This window comes from Gracilinanus agilis, chromosome 3 (genome assembly GCF_016433145.1).
Source record: "Gracilinanus agilis isolate LMUSP501 chromosome 3, AgileGrace, whole genome shotgun sequence".
NCBI classification, from domain to species: domain Eukaryota; kingdom Metazoa; phylum Chordata; class Mammalia; order Didelphimorphia; family Didelphidae; genus Gracilinanus; species Gracilinanus agilis.
The window spans coordinates 638,764,243-638,785,586 of NC_058132.1; the positions used below are offsets into that span (position 1 = coordinate 638,764,243).

A 21,344-nucleotide genomic window follows, 5' to 3' on the forward strand; every position below is an offset into this window, starting at 1 on the left:
CATCCAGGCAGATATTTTTTGTTCTAAAAATATCTCTCGAAATGATAGCCAGGCTGTGGTTAGTTGCATGGGATGACTTTGTTCTTCAGGTGATAGTGTGTTCGAACAGAATTGTGTCTCAAGCCCAACACGACCATTTTGGGAAATAAAATTGCAAGGAAAAGATGAACAGATAATGATTTCATATTAGTCCCTTTAAAGAAATGGTCCCCGATACACATTAAACAGAACTATTTCCCTGAGTGCGTATGTTCTCTAAGTTGTGTTATATTAACTTAAAATCTGATGATTCAGAGTGGCCATCCGACTATGAACACTACTTCTTCATGGGTAACTCTCTAAGGTTACAAGTTAGAAAAGCTTCACTAAAGGATGTCAGTGGAATGAATGCCTAAGTTGGGAGTTCTCCACTTCGATTTAGACCAGTGGTTCCCAAACTTTTTTGGCCTATCGCCCCCTTTCCAGAAAAAATATTACTTAGCCCCCTGGAAATTAAATTTATAAAATTTTAATAGCAATTAATAGGAAAGATAAATGCACCTGTGGCCATCACCGCCTCCCCTGGATCGCTGCAGCACCCACCAGGGGGCGGTGGCGCCCACTTTGGGAATCACTGATTTAGAACAACAAAAAAGAGTTTGTCCTTGTTTCATGAGATTAGGAACACGTCTCAGAGGACTGGCCAGACCCATTGACCTGGCATGAACTCTTTGTTCAGTTTCAGTTGAATGTGACATATTCTTTAATTATTAAAATGCCAATGTCAAGAAGAAGGGAAGCCATGACAACCATCATTATTGAGATTCCTGGCATTGGAATATTTTGGTCCTTTTGAATTGTTTAATTCCCCAGAGTCAACTTGATACATTCTCAAGGATTAACCCCTCTTACAGGCATTTTGCTATTTAATACAAATGCTTAATGTTAGACTAATGCTTTATATATTTTTAAGGATATTCATGCTCTTTGACCCCTTTTCAATTTCATGGCAGTGGCGAGTCTGGTGGACTTACCTTGCCCCTACCTGGTTCAGAGGGTTAACAAGAACTTGGACATGGCCTGGATATTCTGAGCTCAGGCTCAATATTCTTTCTACTATGCTCTTCTTCCCATCACTAATTATGTATGGCTTGGCAGTCAGTCACCAAGCATTTCTTAGGCATTTTCAGATTGTAGGTATTAGAGACTTTAAGAAAGAGTTGTCAAGGGGCAGCTGGGTAGCTCAGTGGATTGAGAGCCAGGCCTAGAGACGGGAGGTCCTAGGTTCAAATCTGGCCTCAGGCACTTCCCAACTGTGTGACCCTGGGCAAGTCACTTGACTCCCATTGCCTACCCTTACCACCCTTCTGCCTTGGAGCCAATACACAGTATTGACACCAAGATGGAAGGTGAGGGTTTAAAAAAAAAAAAAAAGAAGAAAGAAAGAGTTGTCAAGAAACATTCAGCTTGTGGTTCCAAATTTAATCTTAATTATAAAGATGGCTTTTAATTTCACAAAAACGTAACCTATCCCCACCTGAGAGTAAGACTCGTTTGTTTCCAATTGAGATAATAGATGATGGCAAAAAAACCAACCAACCAACCTACTATGAATTCAATGATATTTGACAATGAAATATTCTTTTTTTTTTTTAGACTCTTACCTTCCATTTTAGAATCAATACTGTGTATTGGCTTCAGGGCAGAAGAGTAGTAAGGGCTAGGCAATGGGGGTTAAGTGACTTTCCCAGGGTCACAGAGCTAGGAAGTGTCTGAGGCCAGATTTGAACTCAGGACCTCTCATTTCTAAGTTTGACTTTCAGACCTCTGAGTCATCTAGTTGTCCCTTGAAATTATATTCTTAAATCCCAGCAGCATATGTATTACTTTGAAAAATAGCAATGCTACTATCTGTGCAGAACATTATATTTTCAACCTACAGAAGGTGAAATTGCTTATTTTTTTAAACTGAGTCAAGCTGAATATTTTTTTAATTTTTATTTTGAATATTTTCCCCTAGTTACATGTTTCATGCAATTCCACTGGGTTTTACATGTATCACTAATCAAGACCTAATTCCATATTATTGATAGTTGGACTAAAGTTATCCAAGCTGAATATCTTGTTGGAGCTAAGCATACATCTGAATGGCAATGATTGGCCTGCACAAGGATTTGTAGACCCCTTTTAATAACTGTGTGGTCTCCAAAGGGTCTCTGGGTTCCCATAGGTGGGGAACCATTGTTTTAGACACTTCTTCCACCCACCCCATTTCCTGGTTACTAAGACAATTCTTAAGTCTTTTAAAAAAAAATACACATTAAATTGGAGGAAATAAACACTTCAAATTAAATGTCAGAAATCATACTTTGGTCTCTTCTCTCGCTCTAGAATTCATTTTTTCTCTAAGTCTTCTACTTCCCAGAAAATTTTACTTCCTGCAATATGCATCTGCTAAGAAGGTATTCACAGGACCCAGGATGCATATGCAATTATACTGAGTTCCATCGGTATCATTAAGTCCATAGAAGAAAGTGTAATTATAAAAGCAAACAGCCCAAATTTTAATCAGGCATTAATCAGAAAGGATCAAGGAACACCTTCTTCACATCTTTTAAAAAATTGCTCCTCTTTCATATTCAGGTAGACAGATTTGGCTAATTGCTTACACCTGTACACCAATCTACAGACTAAATATTTATTGACTCATGAACATTAACTCGGATGATAATTTGTCTTTTAAAAATTGTGCTTACTCTTGCTGCACAGCTAGGGCTTTAAGACCTATTGGTCGTCCCCTTCTGCTGTGGCGAGGGACGCAGGGAGAGACTGACCTACCTTTCTTAAAACATGGGTAGGGAGTAGGGAAGATATGTTTAAATAGACCTAGGGACACAGGGAGGCACTGCCTTAAAAAACAAACAATTAAAACCTCTTATCTTCTGTCTTAAAATCAAGGCCCTATATAGGTTCCAAGGCAGCAGAGTGGTGAGGGTAGGCAATCAGGTTTGTGTCTTGTGTAGAGTCACCCAGCTAGGAAGTGTCTGAAGCCAGATTTGAACCCAGGACCTCCTGTCTCCAGTCCTGGTGCTCCATCCCTTGGGTCACCCAGCTGCCCCCTGCCCTATCTTTTAATTTAATTTAATTTTTTTCATTTAAAGGGAAGGGTAGGGGAAGAGACGCTTAAATAGACCGGGGGATATAGGGAAGCATACCCTACCTTTAAAAAAACCAAAGGGGTAAAGAATCGGGGAGAGATACTTCTATAGATCTGTGTATATTGGAAAAAATTTTGGGGTCTTTGAACTATATTTCCCATGAGCCCACTGGCTTTCATTTTAATTTTTACAGACCTTGTGGGGAGGGGAATGGAAGCAAGTTTACATTTGTTGTTATTCAGTTGTGTCCCACTGTTTGTGATCACATTTGGAATTTTATTGGAAGAAATACTGGAGTGGTTTTCCATTTTTTTTTCTCTAGCTCATTTTACAGATGAGGAAATAGAGGCAAACAGGATTAAGTGACTCATCCTAGGGCCACACAGTTAGTTAAATGATTGAGGTCTTCTCTGAACTAAGGACTATGAGCCTTCCTGACTCCAGACAAGGTGCTCTATCCACTGTGCCATGTAGCCACCCTGAGATTTTATAGCTTCATCCATTTCCAGTTATTGATGTCCATTTTGATCTCCTCCCCTACCCGAACAGTTCCAGATTTAAAAAAAAAAACCAATAATACAGATATGAAGAAATAGCTCCACAAAGCTCTCTAAGGCGTGTTTGCTTCCATTTATTCAAGGTGAAGTGTGGTCAGAATCATGAGAAATTAGTATCTGTAAAATGGGCAAGTCAATTGAAAATTTTGGGAATTTTAAGTTGTCTGCTATGAAAAGAAACTTTAAATAACTTTGACCAGATTTTTAGAGTGCTTAATGTAAATGTATGTATGCACTATTAAGATGGTAGAAATCCATAAAAATAACAAATATGGGAAAAAAATGTGTTACGTGATTGCACAACTAAAATTTATATCCTACTGCTTACCATTTCAGGGATGGAGGAGGGGGAGTGGAAAGGAGGGAGAGAATTTGGAACTCATAATTTTTAAAAATGAATGTTAAAAATTGTTTTTACATGTAATTGGGGGAAAATAAAGTAAAAAAAAAAAGACAGTAGAAGGAGGGAGTAATTACTGCACGATTACGAGATTTTTCCACTACTCTTATAAAACCCAAAATTCATATTAGGATAAATATGCTCCCAGAGGGCTGAGTATAATTAACATTAGTAAGAATGTCTAATGTGATAAAGGAGGGAAAGATAGATTCAGCTAGAAAGGCAAAAGTTTTTCACCTTTTAAATGTTCCATTTTGTCTTGCCAGATGTCTTCAAAGCCATTACCCTTCCTATACATTTTTTTTTCTGGTAGAACAACTTTTTTTGTAATTTAGATTTCCAAAGAACAAAGGTTTTATCTGATTTTTATGGGGGAATCCCAAGTCTTTGCTTAGAGGGATTGAATTGTAATCCTATTATGTGAATGACTGAATTGGTGACTTTATCCAATTAAATAGTAATCTCACAATTTTTAATACTAGCAGGATGCTTTTTTTATGATCTTTAAATTTATTTTTTCTTTCTTTTCTCTTCTTTCATTTCACCAGATTGGAGCTTATTTTAGCAGCATATTAGCGGAGAAACTGAAGCTAAATACTTTCCAGGACACAGGAAAGAAGAAACCACAAGTTAATGCTAAAGATAATTATTGGCTGGTGACTGCTCGATCTCAGAGTGCAATTCACAATTGGTTCTCTGATTTAGCAGGAAATAAACCACTCACTAATTTAGCAAAAAAGGTATCAGTTCCTTTTTTTTCACATTGCTTTAATACTTTTTTTTTTTTTCACTAAAGTGGAAAAGTTCATGGTGATGAAGTTCTTCCCACCCCCAAATAAGAGGGGGATTCCATGTGTGTGTGTATATATATTTCCCCCCAGTTTTCTTGATTTTGGACTGTGTGGCACATGTAGGGCTTCTGTCTAAAACAAGAAGCTTCATGTAGAAACACAGTTTCTATGGCCTACTGAAGGCAGACAGAGAAGGACTTTGACGTCCAGAGCAGGTACCGAGAATCCATCATTTCCATGACTGGGACTTCTCAGTTTGGGGAGTCCTTGAAAGCAGAGCTAAGTGTGTATAACTTTCTGTGCTTTGTGGGTGATTCACCCCTCTTTAAAAGAAAGCATCTTGAGGTTTGGAGCTAAATCTTGTTTCCCCCATCAGGCGAGCTCAAGATTGAGGTTCTGTGTGTTCTTCATCGATGAAAGAGTGAAATGAACTGAGTTTGCCAGGCTCGTTGGGTGGCTTTCTATTTCCTTTGATCGGTGTGCCTCAGAATGAACAGTTTCTTGTAAAGGGGGAAAAAAGACACACAGGATCAACAATCTTGTGGGCCAACTAAAAGAAAATGTTCATTGGAAACTAGCTAAAGAGCTAGAAACCTTTTTCTTGGTAGGCTTAGAAATGGCTTCCTCGATCTCTGACCTCTCTTGTATGGTTTTTCCAATGAGCATGTGAGTTTCTTTACAGTCTCCTCTGAAGACTTTTTTGTCCAAGGCATTTCTATCTTATTCTCTCGATTAACTTTTCAGTAGCAGCCCTGGCACTGGCCCAAAGTAGAGAAGAACTTCCTTGCAGGTTTTTTGTTTTTTGTTTTTTTAAACAAAACTCCTTCTAAATAGGACTTGTTGCTTTTCATTGGTCTTTTTTGGTTTCGTTTCAAATCCCTGTTACCACCATAGGTTTCTGTGACCAGACCCAACTGAAATATTTAAATGTATAGAACAACCTACCCAAAACAAGTCAGTTAATAAATGTATATATAATTAAGCACCTACTGTGTGCCAGGCAACTTGCTAAGCGCAAACCAAACCTGCTCCCATTCCCCTCCTTTTTTTTGGGTCACGTCACTAAAACTTGTTGGACTTTTTGGCTTTGTCTTTTCCAGTGGTGAATGGCTTACTAGATGACCGCACTGGAGGCCAGGCTAATCTCATCCGAGTACGTTTTACTGTTTGCTTTCTCTCCACTAGGAATTCCTATGCCGTTTGTGGGTTAGCACCTCCAACTCCTGCATGGCCAACCTGGCATTCTTCTTAGCAGGTTTCTCTGTTCTGGAAGCATTTCAAACATATTTTTGATGCTCTCTGAGTGCTCCTGCTGGCAAGGGGATGATGCACTTTGCATTAGAAGTGTATTGATCTAGGAGGGTCATCTTCTAGGAAGGAGGCAAATCCTGGAGCAGTTTGTTAGCCAATGTTCTTCTTTCTTTATTAGGAGCTGCTTACCCTGGCCAAATCAGGTGTTGTTCAGGTAAGCCCTGGCATTCCTTCTTTGCAAATTTATAGATGTTTTCTTTGTAGAACCATTGAACATAGTTCAAAGTAGTCATTTCTTGGGCTTTTTTCTTTTCTTTTCTTTTCCTTTTTTTTAAGAGCATTTTCAGTTGGCCTGAGCACCTGTTCCTCTTGGGATTGCAAAATTATTCATTCTCTGCATGTTCTTCATTAGTTTCTTTTCTTTTCTTTTCTTTTCTTTTTTTTTTTTAAGTTCCAGTTTAAGTATTGGCTTCTTGCATTTCTCCTGGAATTCCTCTTTCAGATAGATTAAGGCAGAAATCCTTGCCTTTCCTGCTGAGATCATGCGTCAACTTCTACCTCCGATTTGGGGTCTAATAGAGTTGGGGATGTGTGAAAGATCAAATTTCTTGTTTTGCTGTCAGAATGAATCATGCAAATCTCCAGGTGTTTTACTTCAGAGAGGTTGACAACTGCATGGCGGGAAGGGGACAGGGTTTTTTTAATGGATAGACAGGAACAGCTGGATTTTGAATGGGAACCTTCCTTGCTGCTTTAGCGTGTGTTAGAGGGGAATGTCTCTAAGTTTTGAAAACTTCTCTAGTCTTCACTTATCCATTTCAGGTGGTCATCTGATCAGTCCGACCAGTGGTGGGGATTCCTTTTGGCCCTGCTGGGCCAATAGATGATGCCAGTATGGAAAAATGGACAAAGAGGAATGGGTAGGGAGAAGAGAGGGTTCTTCCATGGGAGGAAACCAGCAGTTACATATTGGATGGTCTTAGTTTTTACTGTTATGTAGCAGCAGCTGTTACCTCCCTGAAAAACATTGATATTATTTAACTTCAAGACAGTTACAGTCTTACTGTATTTTATTTAACTGTCCTAGAAGACAAGAAGATATTTGCATTTGCCAGATGACTGACTGAATCAAACAGTGAGCCCAAACTTTTGGTCACTTTCCTCTAGTAAAAGTAGTTTCTAGCTCTGTAAGGAAGAGCAACAATTTGGTCCATGTGAGCCTTTTCCTTCTGGTTTGTATAATTCTCATAGTTTGGGTCAGCACTGGCTATAGCTATAAATTGGGCAAAGCTATCGATCTCTCTCTTCTTCCCTAATGATATAACTTTATTCTCACATGTATGTGTGTGTGTATGTATATATGTATGTTTGTTTCTTTGGAATTTGAAGCTCTCAGATTTGGCTAACTACTCCTCTTGGGAAATTGCTTGTGAGCGTAACATTAGGGTTTTGCCTAGGACTGTTTTAATACCTCCACTAGCTCTGTTTTGTTGGATATTTCATCTAAATATTTAATATGTTGTATTAAATTTATCTTCTTTAGCGTTTAATCTTTCTGTCGATTGCCGTTACAAAGAAATCATTTAGGCTTTCCAGGAAAGATAGCGTCAGTAATAACTCTCCGAGGTGGCAGACTTCTCCTGCTTTTGTTTTTCCGTCTCCTCTGGATCTGGGTCCTGAGACATTTTTCTGTGTGCCTGCCTGAGAAGCAGCCTGGCCTTTGACGGACATTTGACCTACCAAATATTGCATTAGAGTGAACGGCCAATGCGCCCTTGGGATGAGTAACTAAGTGCGTGTCTTCCTGTGACAGTTTTGAAAGGTGTAGTCAGTGAACTTAGAGCCTCGTGTCCTTGCAGTGAAATGCTTCACAAGTAAAACGTCCTACTGATTCTTGACCAGATGCATTCTAGGTGCCCCCCCCCCCTCCCATTTGAAACCTTAATTCTTTCCCCTTTGAGTGGTGGCTGCCAAATTGGAGGGTCTGGCCAAGGATGAGAAGAAGGTGTGCGTGGGAGCCAGTTGATTTCACATGGAAAGAACCACTGGCAGCTTGAGAGACAGTAGGAGGAAATCTTTAGTTCTTTCCATGGTTGTGGTGGTTGAGACCAATGTGCCTTCGGGTTGTGGCTGTGGCTAGGAAATACCCTTGCTGGTTCAGAGAAATCCCAGGAACTCAAAAATGAAATACTAATAAAAGGCCTTTAATTCATTTAATACTTTTGCTTTTCAGAGGGTTTTCTTATATTCCTTTATAACCTTTAACAGCCCTAAAGAATAGTAAAAGAAGAGATGAAGAGGGATGAATAACCATTTATATGCCTACTGTTTGCCAGGCACTTTGCTGTGTGCTTTACAGATAACTCATTTGATCCTCACAACAACCCTGGAAAGTAGATGCTATTATCTTCATTTTACAATTAAGGAAATCGATTTTTGATTGAGGTAGATTGAGGTTAAGTGACTTGCCCAGGGTCATATGGCTAGGAAGCATCTGAGGCCAGATTTGATCCTAGGTGCTCTTGACTCCAAGCCTGACACTCTATCCACTGTGCTACCTAGTTTCCCCATTTCTTTTAAAATTAAAAGGATGAAAGCTTAAGTGATTGGTGCCGGTTTCACACATGTTATGACAGAATCAGGAATTTTCTCATTTGAAGTTCTATGTTCCTCATTTTACCTGTTCTGTCCCCGGAATTTAGTAACTCCCACCTCCCGCCTGCTGTCGCAGCTAAATGTAAGTGTCGACTCCCAGAGACCTCTTCTCTGGATTAGTGAGTTGCCCAGATTCTGGGGGTAACCAAGCCATTCCTAAGATTGTAGGTATTAGAGACTTTAAGAAAGAGTTATTAACCCTTCCTACCCACTCCCCTCTGCTCTTCTCTACGTTGGAGCATTAGCTCCTTCACTAGGACCTCTGTGGTCTGCAATGAAATAATAAACTTCCCTAAGTCCTACTTTAAATGAATAAATTAATCCCTCTATCATTTCTGTTTCTTTTCGACACTCTTTATTTTCCACGTCAGTGTTTGTCCGGATTGCTGATGTATCATTTTAGCAGGGATAACTTTCATTGAGGGCGCGTGTATTGGAGTGAATGGAGTGGCCTCAGTGTGGAGTACGTGTTTTGCTTGTGATATATAGATTCGTTTGTGTCACCTTGGGCAAGTTATTTGAGCTCTCAGTGTCCCAGGACAAATTCTAAGACTTATGTTTCAGAGCAGGCGCCAATCTGCCACTAGTAGGAGCTTCTTCAATGGAAGTTCTTTATATCAATGTGATTCCAGATCTGGTCCCCTCTTCCTCCTTCCCTCCCTTAATAAGTGCTCCCATTTGTGTTGAGCATTGATTCTTAACATCGAATCCATGGATTAACAGGGGAAGAGAAGGTAGGACGGTGTGTGAACTTGTTTGGAGGAAAATCTCTATTTCAATAAAATTCGTTTCCTTTTTACGCCTTAAGTATTTTATTTTAAGCATTTAAAAACATTTTGAGAAAGGATCCTGTGGAATTTCGAGACCTTCAGTTAAGGTCCCCGACACATAAAAGGTTAAGAACCCCACAGTAGAAGTTGAAGTCTTACAAAATGCTGAAGGGTGTAATTATGTATTATTATCCCTATGTTACAGATGGGCAGCTGAGATTCAGTAAGGTTTAAATGGCATAAAATAGATTTAAACGCAGGCACCAGGACAAACGTTGTTCTTTTATTTGCCCTTCCATATTAACATCTGCCCCATCATATTAACTTTCTTGCTTCTCCACATTATTTCAGTCTCCAGGTACCTTTGAAACTTTTTGCATTCTGTGCAACTTAGGAAGTAATGGTATTACAAAGTATTGGGCAATAAATGTTTCTTTGGAAAGTGGAGCAATAGGGCTGATTTTACACATTAGCTCTGGCCTCAGGTTGGTTGTATATTTAAAAATCATTTCCCTTCTGCTCTTGCTGCTGAAGCTCAGTTTTGAGCATCCATGTGAATGATGAGGAAATTCACAAACATTTTTTTCTTATAGGTATGGGCTTTATTTTCTAGGAGAAGAATTTATATTTCAGTTTCTTAGGTTAAGTGTCTTATCCAAGGTCCTATCTAGTTTAGTGCAGAGGGAGCCGGGATCCAGGTGTTTCTACCCACATTTCAGTATACTCTAAATTATACCAGGCTGTTCCTCCAGAAAGAGTAAGTAAATTTTATTCCTAGTTTTAAAAAAACAAAACAAAACAAAACAAAACACCCTCTTGGCAAATCTACTCACAGTCTTTGAATTTTCAACCCATTAATTGTTCCTTTGCAAGTAAGTAAATTTGATTTTTGACTTGTTTGGTTCTCCCCCTCCCTTTTTCTCCTTCTTTCCTTAGTTTGTAGCTTACTACTGTGTGACCCGGTAGGTGACCTGGCCCTCTAGGGACCCTCCGTCTCCTTACTTATAAAAGTAAGAGGCTGGAAGAGATGAATGCCAAAATTCTCTTCCAGCTCTCAATCCTAGGATTAAAATATACTCTTACGAATATTATAAACATTGATTTTTTTTTCTCTCTCTCTTTTTAAGGTTCCTATCCTCAGCAAAAAAGAGGATGTTTTTGCATATTTAGCAAAATATTCAGTGCCATTGCTTCGGGCAGCATGGCTGATCAAGATGACGTGTGCCTACTATTCTGCAATTTCTGAGGCTAAGATTAAGAAGCGTCAGACGACTGATCCCAATATGGGTAAGTTATTAGCTGCAGTTCCTCGGCTTATTTATTCTGCAAATCTTTAGATCTTTCTTGCATTAGGTCCTGCGGGTGATACCAAAAAAAGGTTGAGTATTATTTTCTTCTACTGCTCAAGTTTAGCGTTGAAAAACAAAAATACCCTATAGCTTGTAGGTAAAGTCACTTTGTTTACATTGATATTGTTTCCCAGCTCCCCCAAATCGTTCTGTCCATCATAATAAAAAAGCAAACAACAGCTCAACAAACAAACTCTATCTGATGATTTGTGCTTCATTTCCCATAGTCTACTGCCTCTCTGAGAAGAGGGAGACGAGTTTTAACCACCTGTCCTTTGGAATCAAGACTGGCCCTTGCTTTGATCTGCCTCCTGATTTCTTTTTAGTATTTCTATGTTGTAGATATTTCTCTTGATTCTGCTTATTTGTCCTTTTTTTTTTTTAGGACCCTTCACCTTTTGCCTTAGAATCAATACTGTGTAGTATTTACAAATACAATTTACAATGCACACAATACTGTGTATTGGTTCTAAGACAGAAGAGTGGTAGGATCACACAACTAGGAGTTGTTTGAGACCAGATTTCAATCCAGGACTTCCCATCCCTAGACCCGGCTCTCAATCCCCACTGAACCACCTCGCTGCCCTGCCCTCTGCTTATTTGTTCTTTTATCAGTTTATTTAAGTATTCTTGTTTCTCAAGAGTTCTTCATATTCATTTTTTCTTATTGGGTAGAAATATTCCATTCATATACCATAATTTGTTCAGCTATCCCTCAGTTGATAAGCCTTCAATTTTCTTTCCAGTTTTTGCTACTATAAAAAGGACTGCTATAAATATGTTTTGTCTATAGGGGACCTTGCTCTGCTTTGTCTTTCTTCAAGCCCACTCGAGGTAGCAGTAAGTCATCGATATGAACATTTGAATCATTCTTCTAGCGTAGTTCCAAATTGTTTTCCACGACAGCTATTCAAATTTATTTAGTTCCATTAACAGTGTGTTAAAATGCCCACCTTCACTCAACCCCCCCCCCAAATAAAGTATATTACTCTTTTACCACATTTGCTGATTGTGATATCACACTTTGGGAGTCACTTTAATTTTAATGACTAATGATTAATGATTAATGATTAAAGACATTTTTCTTCCTTTTTCTTTTGAACCCTTACCCTCTGTTCTAGAATCAATTCAGAGAAATAAGAGCAGCAAGAGCTAGGCAATTTGGATAAAGTGACTTGCCTACTGTCATACAGCTAAGAAGTATCTGATATCAGATTTGAACCCTGGTCCTCCTAACTTCAGCCCTACCACACTATCTACTGTGCTCTTTCGCTGCCCGTAAAGAAGAGAAACAGTTAACTTCATTCAGTTTGTTGTTGTTTAGTCATTACACTTGTGTCTGGCCCTTCATGACCCCATTAGGGATTTTCTTGGCAAAGATCAATAGGGTGATTTGCCATTTCCTTCTCCAGCTCATTTTACAGAAGAGGAAACTGAGGTAAATTGGGTTAAGTGACTTGCCCTGGGTTGCACAACTAGTGTCTATCACTAGATTTGAACTTAGGAAGAGTCTGTCTTGACTCCAGCCATGGCATCTGTGCACTTTGGCGCCTATGACATTTTTTTCTCTTGACTATTGTTCCTTTGTATTCGTCTTCTCAAAGTTATTTGTTTGTCTCCTTTGAATGCTTAGTAGTGATATTTGTCTTTTTTTCCTCCCTCTCTTGGATAGCAGAGATATTTAATGTAAATTTTTCCCCCTATCAGCAATTTCTCTGCTTATACATCCACCTTTAATCCTCAAAGCAGGAGGCTGTGATTCACTTAAGCTAATTTCAGTATGAAACTACCATGGATACAGGCTAAGATTATTAGATATCTTCTTTAGTCTGGAAAGGCTGAAGGGATTACGACTTATTCACCAAATCCTGAAATTCTAGAATGAGCCACAGAGTTGTTTCTACACAGAGAATCTATCCTTTTAGAGGGGAGAAATTGATTATATGAATTGATTAATTAACAACAATATTAACAATAATAATTGATAAACTGGGACTTTGCTATGTTATCAACCCATATCCCATTTTACCTTTTTACTATGACTAAGACAAAATGATATTTCTCTTTCTTTGCCTTTCTAGCACTTAGTATAATGCCTGGTATGCTGTAGGTGCTTACTAAATGTTTATTGATGGACTGACATACTCTCTCAGATGTGCCTCTCGTCACTTCCAAAGGGAGTCCAGAAAGACTCTCCTTGATTTTCATTTTAATCTGATTTCATCTGGATACAAATATTGATTGGTAGAACCAGGGCACTGATCTGGAAAGAATATGAAACCTAGAAGCAAGAGTTGTAGGTTGCCACTGATTTGTTCAAGGATGTATGAAGATACAATAATATATACTTCTCCCACGTTGTCCCTCCCCCCGCCCAAAAAAAAAAGTGTTCTTTGGGGTTCTGTGGAGTGGATGGTCCATTGGTCTGACCCAATGAAACAAGTCTTTTTTGTTTTTATACTTAACCTTTTGAGGAATTCCTGAGGAATTGAGGGACTCCACCAGAGGGGAGAAGGCCTCCCAGTGGCCATTCTTTTGCGGTCTACCCAGAGCAGGCAGGAGCATGATATGAAGTATTTTGACAGAACTATGGAAATTTGTATCTAAGGGATAAATCATGAAGCTGGGCTGTGTGAAGAGGGCAGAGACTATACAGTGCCTGGCATATAGTGGATGCTTAAAAAATATTTATTGGCTGCCTGAAAGGTTTGCCAGTTGGCCTTTGTGGGGCTCCATGATACCATGGACTCTTCTTGATTGTTCTCCTATAATAAACTTGACCTAGAAAGAACTGGAAACCACAACAGAGAATTTACTACAAATTAAGAAGATGAATTTCATGGCAGTGATAAGGTCTCATGACAGTTAACATCACAGATCAGCGGAGAGGTAACACAAAGCCAGTTGTATTTTTCTCACTTCATTAGTACCGGGAATGCTATATTTGACTTTGCAAAGGCTGAAATATTTTAGTAGGTCAGAAGAAAAATCAATAAATGTACTCAGGAAGACAATCACATTGGGATTGCTAGTGGGGATAAATTTTGGAAGGAAGGGCTATTAGAGTCCACCTTTATTTAAGTAGCATTCATGGAATGTAAATCAAGCAAGGTTTAGAAAGGGAATTCACTGGTGTATGAGGGCTGGGGCGTGATTGCTTATTAAAGGATCCTGTTTAAATGGGGAATTGAGCCAGGGATTGAATACTAACTGGAGGAAGGAGCTCTTGCCCCTGCAGGCTGTTCAAGCTAGGAATTGGAAAGCAGGCAGGGAGTGAGAGGTCAGGTTTCTGAGCTGGTACAGCATCACCTCCATTTCTAAAAGCTTTAAGGCTTGCAGAACACTTCCCACATATTCCCTCATTTTAACTGGGAGAGATAAATTGGGCTGTGAGCGGGTGATTCTTTGATTCTTTGATTTTGTTGGTATTTTGTCCCTGTCTGATGCAATGGAAAGAGGGCTGTATGGGGAGTCAGCAGACTTGAGGTTGAGTCTCGGTTCTGCCATATGGTACCAGTATGACCTCTGGTAAGCCCCAGTTTCCTCATTTGCATGATGAAAGAGTTGACCTCTAAGATTTCTCCTTTTTTAAGTCTGTGGGCATGTGATCCTCCTTTTTTCAGAGGAAGTCACTGAGATTCATCAGGGTTCAGTGGTTTTCCTGTAGGAGAATATCAGTTCCTTGAGATCAGAGACTCTTTCTTTTATTCTTGCTATCTCCAAAGTCATAGAGATGTGTACAGAGCAATGTTTATTGAATTAATTGTATTCAATTTACTAGCATTATACCATTTCCAAGGTAGGATTTCCAGTGGATGCTAGACCCAAGCACTCCATGTCCACCATTGTACATTGTTGTGGTTCAGTCCTTTTCAGTCATGTCTGACTGTGACTCCATTTGGGATTTTCTTGGCAAAGACACTGGTGTGGTATGCCATTTCCTTCTCCAGCTCATTTTATAGACAAGGAAACTGAGGCAAACAGGCTAAAGTGACTTACCCTGGCTCACACAGCTAGTAAGTTTCTGAGGCTAGATTTGAACTCAAGAAGATGAATCTTTCTGCCCAAAGCCTGGTGCTTTGTGCAATATGGCGACACTTAGCTCCCCGCATTTGATATATGTACATTCATTCACTATATGCCTTCTTTCCCTATTAGAATGCAAATTTCTTTTGTATTTGTACACACAGCAGTAAGCACTCTGCTTCCTACATTACAGATGTTTAATATGTGATTTTCTTGATTCATGTTCACTCAAATCTTTCTTGATTCCTGGGTTACATCCTTTCTCCTGACCTAGGAGAAGACCGAGCCTCACCCTTTTTATACCTGATCACTCTTTCATTTTTGCTTTATCTTTGAGACCTTTTTTTTAAAACCCCTTACGAATCAATATTGTGTATTGGTTTCAAAGCAGAAGAGCAGAAAGAGCTAGTCAGTAGGGGTTAAGTGACTTGCCCAGGGTCACACAGCTAGGAGGGGTCTGAGGCCAGATTTGAACCTAGGACTTCCCATTTCTAGACCTGGCTCTCAATCAACTAAACCACCTAGCTATCCTTCTTTGACACTTTCTTAAGCTTCCTTCAAGGAAATTATGTGGACAGTGGGAAACCCTTGTCTTCTAGGAGCAGCATTCATAATGTAGGCAACCTGTGATCCCGTGAAATCTGAAAAGAGTAAACATTTAGGAGTAAATAAACAAATATAAATAAAAAAGCAGTTTGCCTTGAATCATGCAGACTTCAGCAGATCAGTGTTCAGGAGCAGATTCTGTCCTTTTTACTCTCTCCATCTAGGACAGGAATGACTATGGCAGAGCTCACTTTTGCTGGTGGGGTTTTATTGCTTTACTTATCTCGGTGATCGTTCTTTAGATTTTAAGTGTTTTCAGTGAAAATGGGCTTTGCTTCCTTGAAATAGGAACATTTGTTTTATTTTCTCTTCTCCCATTCAGAGTTTGAAGATAGAGGAAAAGAATTGCTGTTTGATTATATTTGTTGTTGTTTAGTTGTTTCCAACTCTTCATGATTTTCTTAGCAGAGGTTCTGGAGCTGTTTGCCATTTCCTTCTCCAGCTCATTTTACAGATGAAGAAACTGAGACAAGCAAGTGAATGTTTGAGACCAGAGGTTTTGATACAGGAATAGACTTTCAAACATAATTTCCAGGAGTTTTGAATTTAAGGAGCATAAGAAGAGATTGGAAGAGATTTAGAAAGGAGGGAATTTCGAAAGCCCTAAAATGGTGAGGGACAAAGGTGAGGCAATAAGTGGAAGTGAACTTAAGGAAATGCTATAAAGGAGGGATTTTTGCTTTTTTGTTTTTGCTACTTTTATACTTAAGAGGATAAATAAAAAGAACAGTGGTTCAGGCTTGGCTGAAGATTTTGAGAACTTAAAGTTGTTTTAAGAGGTGGGAGAAGAATGGCTTAGGTCTCTTCAAATGCCTTGATCATAGCAAGAGAAAGGAATTCGACAAGTGAATCACCTAGCAAAAACATTCCATTTGTTTATGAGCACGGTACCATGGATAGAGAGATCACTACCATATAGATCCTGCTCTCAGGGATCTTATAATCTGATGAGTTCAGGGTGCAAGATCAAGAATTTGAAGGAGACTAGGTGGCCATTGATCATGGCTCCTCCCTGAAATGATATCCATTGCACATCATCTCAGAGATGTAGCCATCCAGCATTTGTTTGAAGACCTCAACTAAAGAGGAATCTACTGTTTCCCAAGGTAGCCCATTCCAGTTTGGGATAACTTTAATTGTTGGGGAATATTTCCTACTTTGCATCTTCTCCCCATGATCCCTCACTATGTCCTGTAGTGCCAAACAGAAAAATCCTTCTCTGGGATAACTTTTCACTTATTTGAAGACAATTCACTTGCTTCCATCTAGATTTTTTTTTTAAGGCTCTTAGCTTCGTTTCTTTAAGCTGGGAGTTCTTAACCTTTTCTGGGTCATGGACCGGACCCTTTTGGCAGTCTGGAGTGGACCCCCCTCTCAAAGTAATGTTTTTAAATGCACAAAATAAAATTCATGTTATAAAAGAAACCAAGAAATAGTATTTCCTAAAACAGTAAGTTCACAGACCCCAAATAGAGAATGTCAGCTTGGACCTTTCTTATGACGTGATCTCAAAGCCCTTTTTACCTGGCTGATTTTCCTCCTTTGGATACTCCCTAGCCAATCAATGCCCTTCCTAAAATATGGCACCTGAACTGAATGAGATGTTGTCTGATTAGGACAGAAGACAGCTGGACCAGATTCCTTATTCTCAGACTCTCTGCCTTCTTTAGCGTAGCCACAGGACATCAGCTTTTTAGCTTTCCATGTCCAACTTCTGACTCACCGAGCCTGCAGTCCAACACTCTCAGATCTTTTTGAGACAAACTCCTATCTAGCCAAGCCTCTTCCATCCTGTACTCATGAAGTTGATTTTTTTAAAGGCAAACATAAGACATGATTATGTCAGTCCAGACTAGATTTCATCTCAGTGGATTTGGCCCAGTGTGCTAGGCTGGCAGGATCTTTTTGAAGGCTGACTCTGTCATCCAGTACATTAGCCATCCTGCCCAACTTTGAATTCTCTGCAAATTTAGTAAGTATTCTTACATCTGAGGAATTATCCAAGCCTTTGGCAAAAATATCAAGCAGCACAAAGCCAAGCACAGATCCCGGAGGGATCTACTGGAGATACTCACAAGTTTATGGGAACAGATGATTCCAGATATAGCTCTGGAAGGGACCTTCGAAGCCAACCTTCTTGTTTTACTATTGAAAGAACAGGCTCGGGGAGGTCGTGGAGAGGGGGCAGAACTGGGATTCAAATCGAATTCCTCTTGTACTGAGCCGTTCACATCAGCTTTCCGGGGGTCCATTCATTCAACCAGTTCCAAATCCACTGAACTCTCGTCTGGCATAGGTCACATCTTGATTTTATTTTAATTTAAAACACTTGATAACTTGACTCCATGCACATCACTCCCCCATACACGTATGCCACAAATACAGACAGATCGACCTTTTCTCTGTTGTTCACACCATAACACACAACGATCTCCAGACCCCCATGCCTTTAAACTAGCTGGCTGTCGCAGTCCGTGCCTGGCATGTATTCTGCCTCCCAGAACCTCCCTCTTGTTACGACATGCAGTTCAAGTGTTGGCTTCTACATAAGTGGTATTCAGACTTTTTGGTCTCAGGACCCTTTTACACTATTACAAATTGTGGACCCAAAGAGCTTTTGTTTACGTGGGTTATGTTGATTAGTATTTGACTCTAAAAATGAAAACAAATACATTTTAAAATGTTTATTAATTCATCAAAATAACCATAGTATAATAATAATAAAACAAATACTAAAATATAACCACAATGTAATCATATAATAACATTATAATAAATAATGTTAACATAAACACCACATTATGTCATAACGGAGTTATAAATTATTTCTCTTTCTTTTTTTTAAACCCTTACCTTCTGTCTTTGGATTAATACTTAGGAAGTAAGGATAGGCAATTGGTGTTAAATGACTTGCCTGATGTCACACAGCTAGGAAGTATCCGAGGCCAGATTCGAACCCAGGACTTATGTATGGCTCTCTGTCTAATGAACCACTTAGCTGCACTGCCCTTAGAGTCATTCTTAAAGGAAATGATAACATTTAGTTCAAGATTAGTGAAAATGAAGATGTCATTTGTGCTCCGTAGCTATATTACCTACCTGTCCCAATCAATTAAAAAAATTTTTTTTCAGTCCCACATTCTCTCTCTCCATTACCTCTCCCATTTAGGAAGGCAAGAAATAATCCATCATAGACTTTTAGGCCATGGGAGCCCATCTTTTCTTTGAACCCTTTGAAATACACTCTCCTAAAAACTAGGCATTCATGTCCGACTTCTCCTTATTCTCCTCTCACCCATTCTCTAGGAAGGAATGACCAAACTAAAATTTCCCATCATTTCTACCCTAGTAACTAGTCCTTCCATATTAAAATGAGATACAGAATAGAATTTCCCTTTTTACCTTTTAATGGATGAAATAATGATTAAAGACCATTGAGAAGAGAGGAAACTCCCACAAATATCTAGGTAATTGAAGTCCCTCATTGCCTCTTTGTCTGGTTTAATATCTGTGAATTCATCTTTTTTTCCCTTTCTGGGAGGGCTGATGATAATACGTTGTTGACAACATTGCTTTTGTTTTGACTGCTGTTAATCTCTATTCAGATATTCTCTACAAGAGTCCCTTTTCTGGTTCCTGGATTCCTTTTCATGAATGCGTCGTCTTAAAAATATTGCTCAGACCAACCTGTACTTATTTCTTCTGAGTAAGACATGCTCTTCCAGGGATAGTCTAGTTTTGGGTCTCATCTAACCAAGTCCAATGAGCCTCCTTGCTTTAGCTCTCTAACTCATCTTCCTCATTACCCAAGCAATGACACATAAATAACCAGTCAATCAGCATTTACTAAGCACCTACTCTGTGCATCCTGGGCTTGAAGATAGTTACTGTTTTTAAGGAGCTCACAGTCTAATTAGGGAAGCAAACAGATATCTCCAAACAAACTATACACAGATTAAATAGGAAACCATCAATAGAGGGAGAGGCACTAGAATTAAGACTTACTAAAGACTTCCTGTAGAATGGGGGATTTTAGCAGGGACTTGAAGAAAGCCATGGCATCCGGGGGGGGGGGCAGAGATGAAGCGGGAGAGTATCCCAGGCATGAGGGACAGCCAGGGACAATGTCAAGACCTCTTTATACTCAAAAATTCATTATGATACAAGGGAGATGAAGTGAATGTAAGGAAGTACTCCCTACCAAGTACTTTGAGAAATTTGAGGATGGAGAAAAGGCTGGGGAGGAGAGAAGGGAAGGATTTATGGAAGAAGTGGCATCTGAGTTCACCCTTGAAGGAAGGAAAAAGACTACATCAAACAAAGATGGTGGCATGGGGCAAGTCTGTTCCCAGAAATGGGGTATGATCTCATGAGAGGTAGAAATTAGACTTGTTTACTTTGACCCCAGAAGGCAGAATCAGGAGCAACAGAATTAGATAGAAGTTGCAAAGGGGCAAATTTAGCCTCAATGTCAGGAAGAACTTGCTAACGATTAGGACTATCCCAAAATGGAGAAAAGGATGGTTCCAAAGGCTTTGGTTTTCCCCTTATTGGAGTTCTTTAAGCAAAGATTGAATGACCCCTTGTCAGATACATTGTAGAAAGGACTTTTTTTGCAGGGAGGACACATGGGGTGTTCTAAATGCCCACTACAGTTTCTTCCAGCTTTGAGGTTCTGTGATGATGAGCATGAAGACAAAAACAGACTGAGAAAAGATGACTGTTGTATCTATCTTAGACTACTGGAGCTTTAATGTGTGTTATAGCATTAGAGGAGAATGGAAGTGTTATGGGAAGGGGGAGGAATTTCCTAGGATAAGAATGATTTGAAAAGGAATAGAAGATTGCAGATTAGGAGAGGCTGTTGAGGTCCTCTGATGAGGTCATGTTTAAATATATTAAAAGCTTAAATTTTCTGAGCATCAGTACAACCAATACGCTTGGGTTGGTAACTATTACATTTCTATTTATCAATTTCATTTCTATTAATATTTTTTAATCATTAATTATTCTATTAATTTGCTTTTCCCACTCTCTAAATCCTCATCAAGATTCTTAGTCCATTCTCATTTCAACTCTTTCTCTTAGATGGTTTTGTAGTTAGGGAGCGCTCCCTTTTTGGTTCTCTTCATTTTACTTAGCATTATTTTATATAGATCTTTCTTGATTTCTTTGTAAATGTCATGCTTGACAGCCTTAATTGCATTATCATATTTCATGAATGTAACACAATTCATTCAGCCAATCCCCCCTGTTGAATATTTAGGTTGTTTCCAGTTGGTGATTGCATATAATGTCTTCTATGAAAATCTGCACTGATAACTTTTTTTAGTTTTTGCTAATGCTTTCAAAGTGCTTCTCCAACCCTGGAATTATTGGATCATTGCATATGTCCTTATAGATTGCACTCCAAAAAGATTTAACAGCTTTGCACTTCCACTAGCAATAGAAAACTGTCCCTATTCCTCTAGTGGATTGAAGTCTTTTGTTTTTAATTATTTTAATTCATTTAAGGGATATAAGATGGTACCTCAGAGCTGCTTTAATTTGCATTTCTTTGATTATTAGTGAGATTGAGCACTTTTCCAAGTAACCAAAACATCAATATTTTTTTTTTAAACCCTTGTACTTCGGTGTATTGTCTCATAGGTGGAAGAGTGGTAAGGGCTAGGCCATGGGGGTCAAGAGACTTGCCCAGGGTCACACAGCTGGGAAGTGGCTGAGGCCGGGTTTGAACCTAGGACCTCCTGTCTCTAGGCCTGACTCTCACTCCACTGAGCTACCCAGCTGCCCCCAACATCA

At 39.2% G+C, this 21,344-nt stretch overlaps 1 protein-coding gene across 1 annotated transcript in view; it reads left to right on the plus strand.

Moving 5' to 3' along the window:
• MED12L (mediator complex subunit 12L) overlaps positions 1-21,344 on the plus strand; it is a 386,104-nt gene that overhangs the window by 19,435 nt on the left and 345,325 nt on the right. The window contains exons 4-6 of the mRNA XM_044669473.1: positions 4,643-4,834; positions 6,315-6,350; positions 10,689-10,848. Coding sequence (XP_044525408.1) covers positions 4,643-4,834; positions 6,315-6,350; positions 10,689-10,848 — 388 coding nt within the window. The remainder of the gene's footprint in view (positions 1-4,642; positions 4,835-6,314; positions 6,351-10,688; positions 10,849-21,344) is intronic.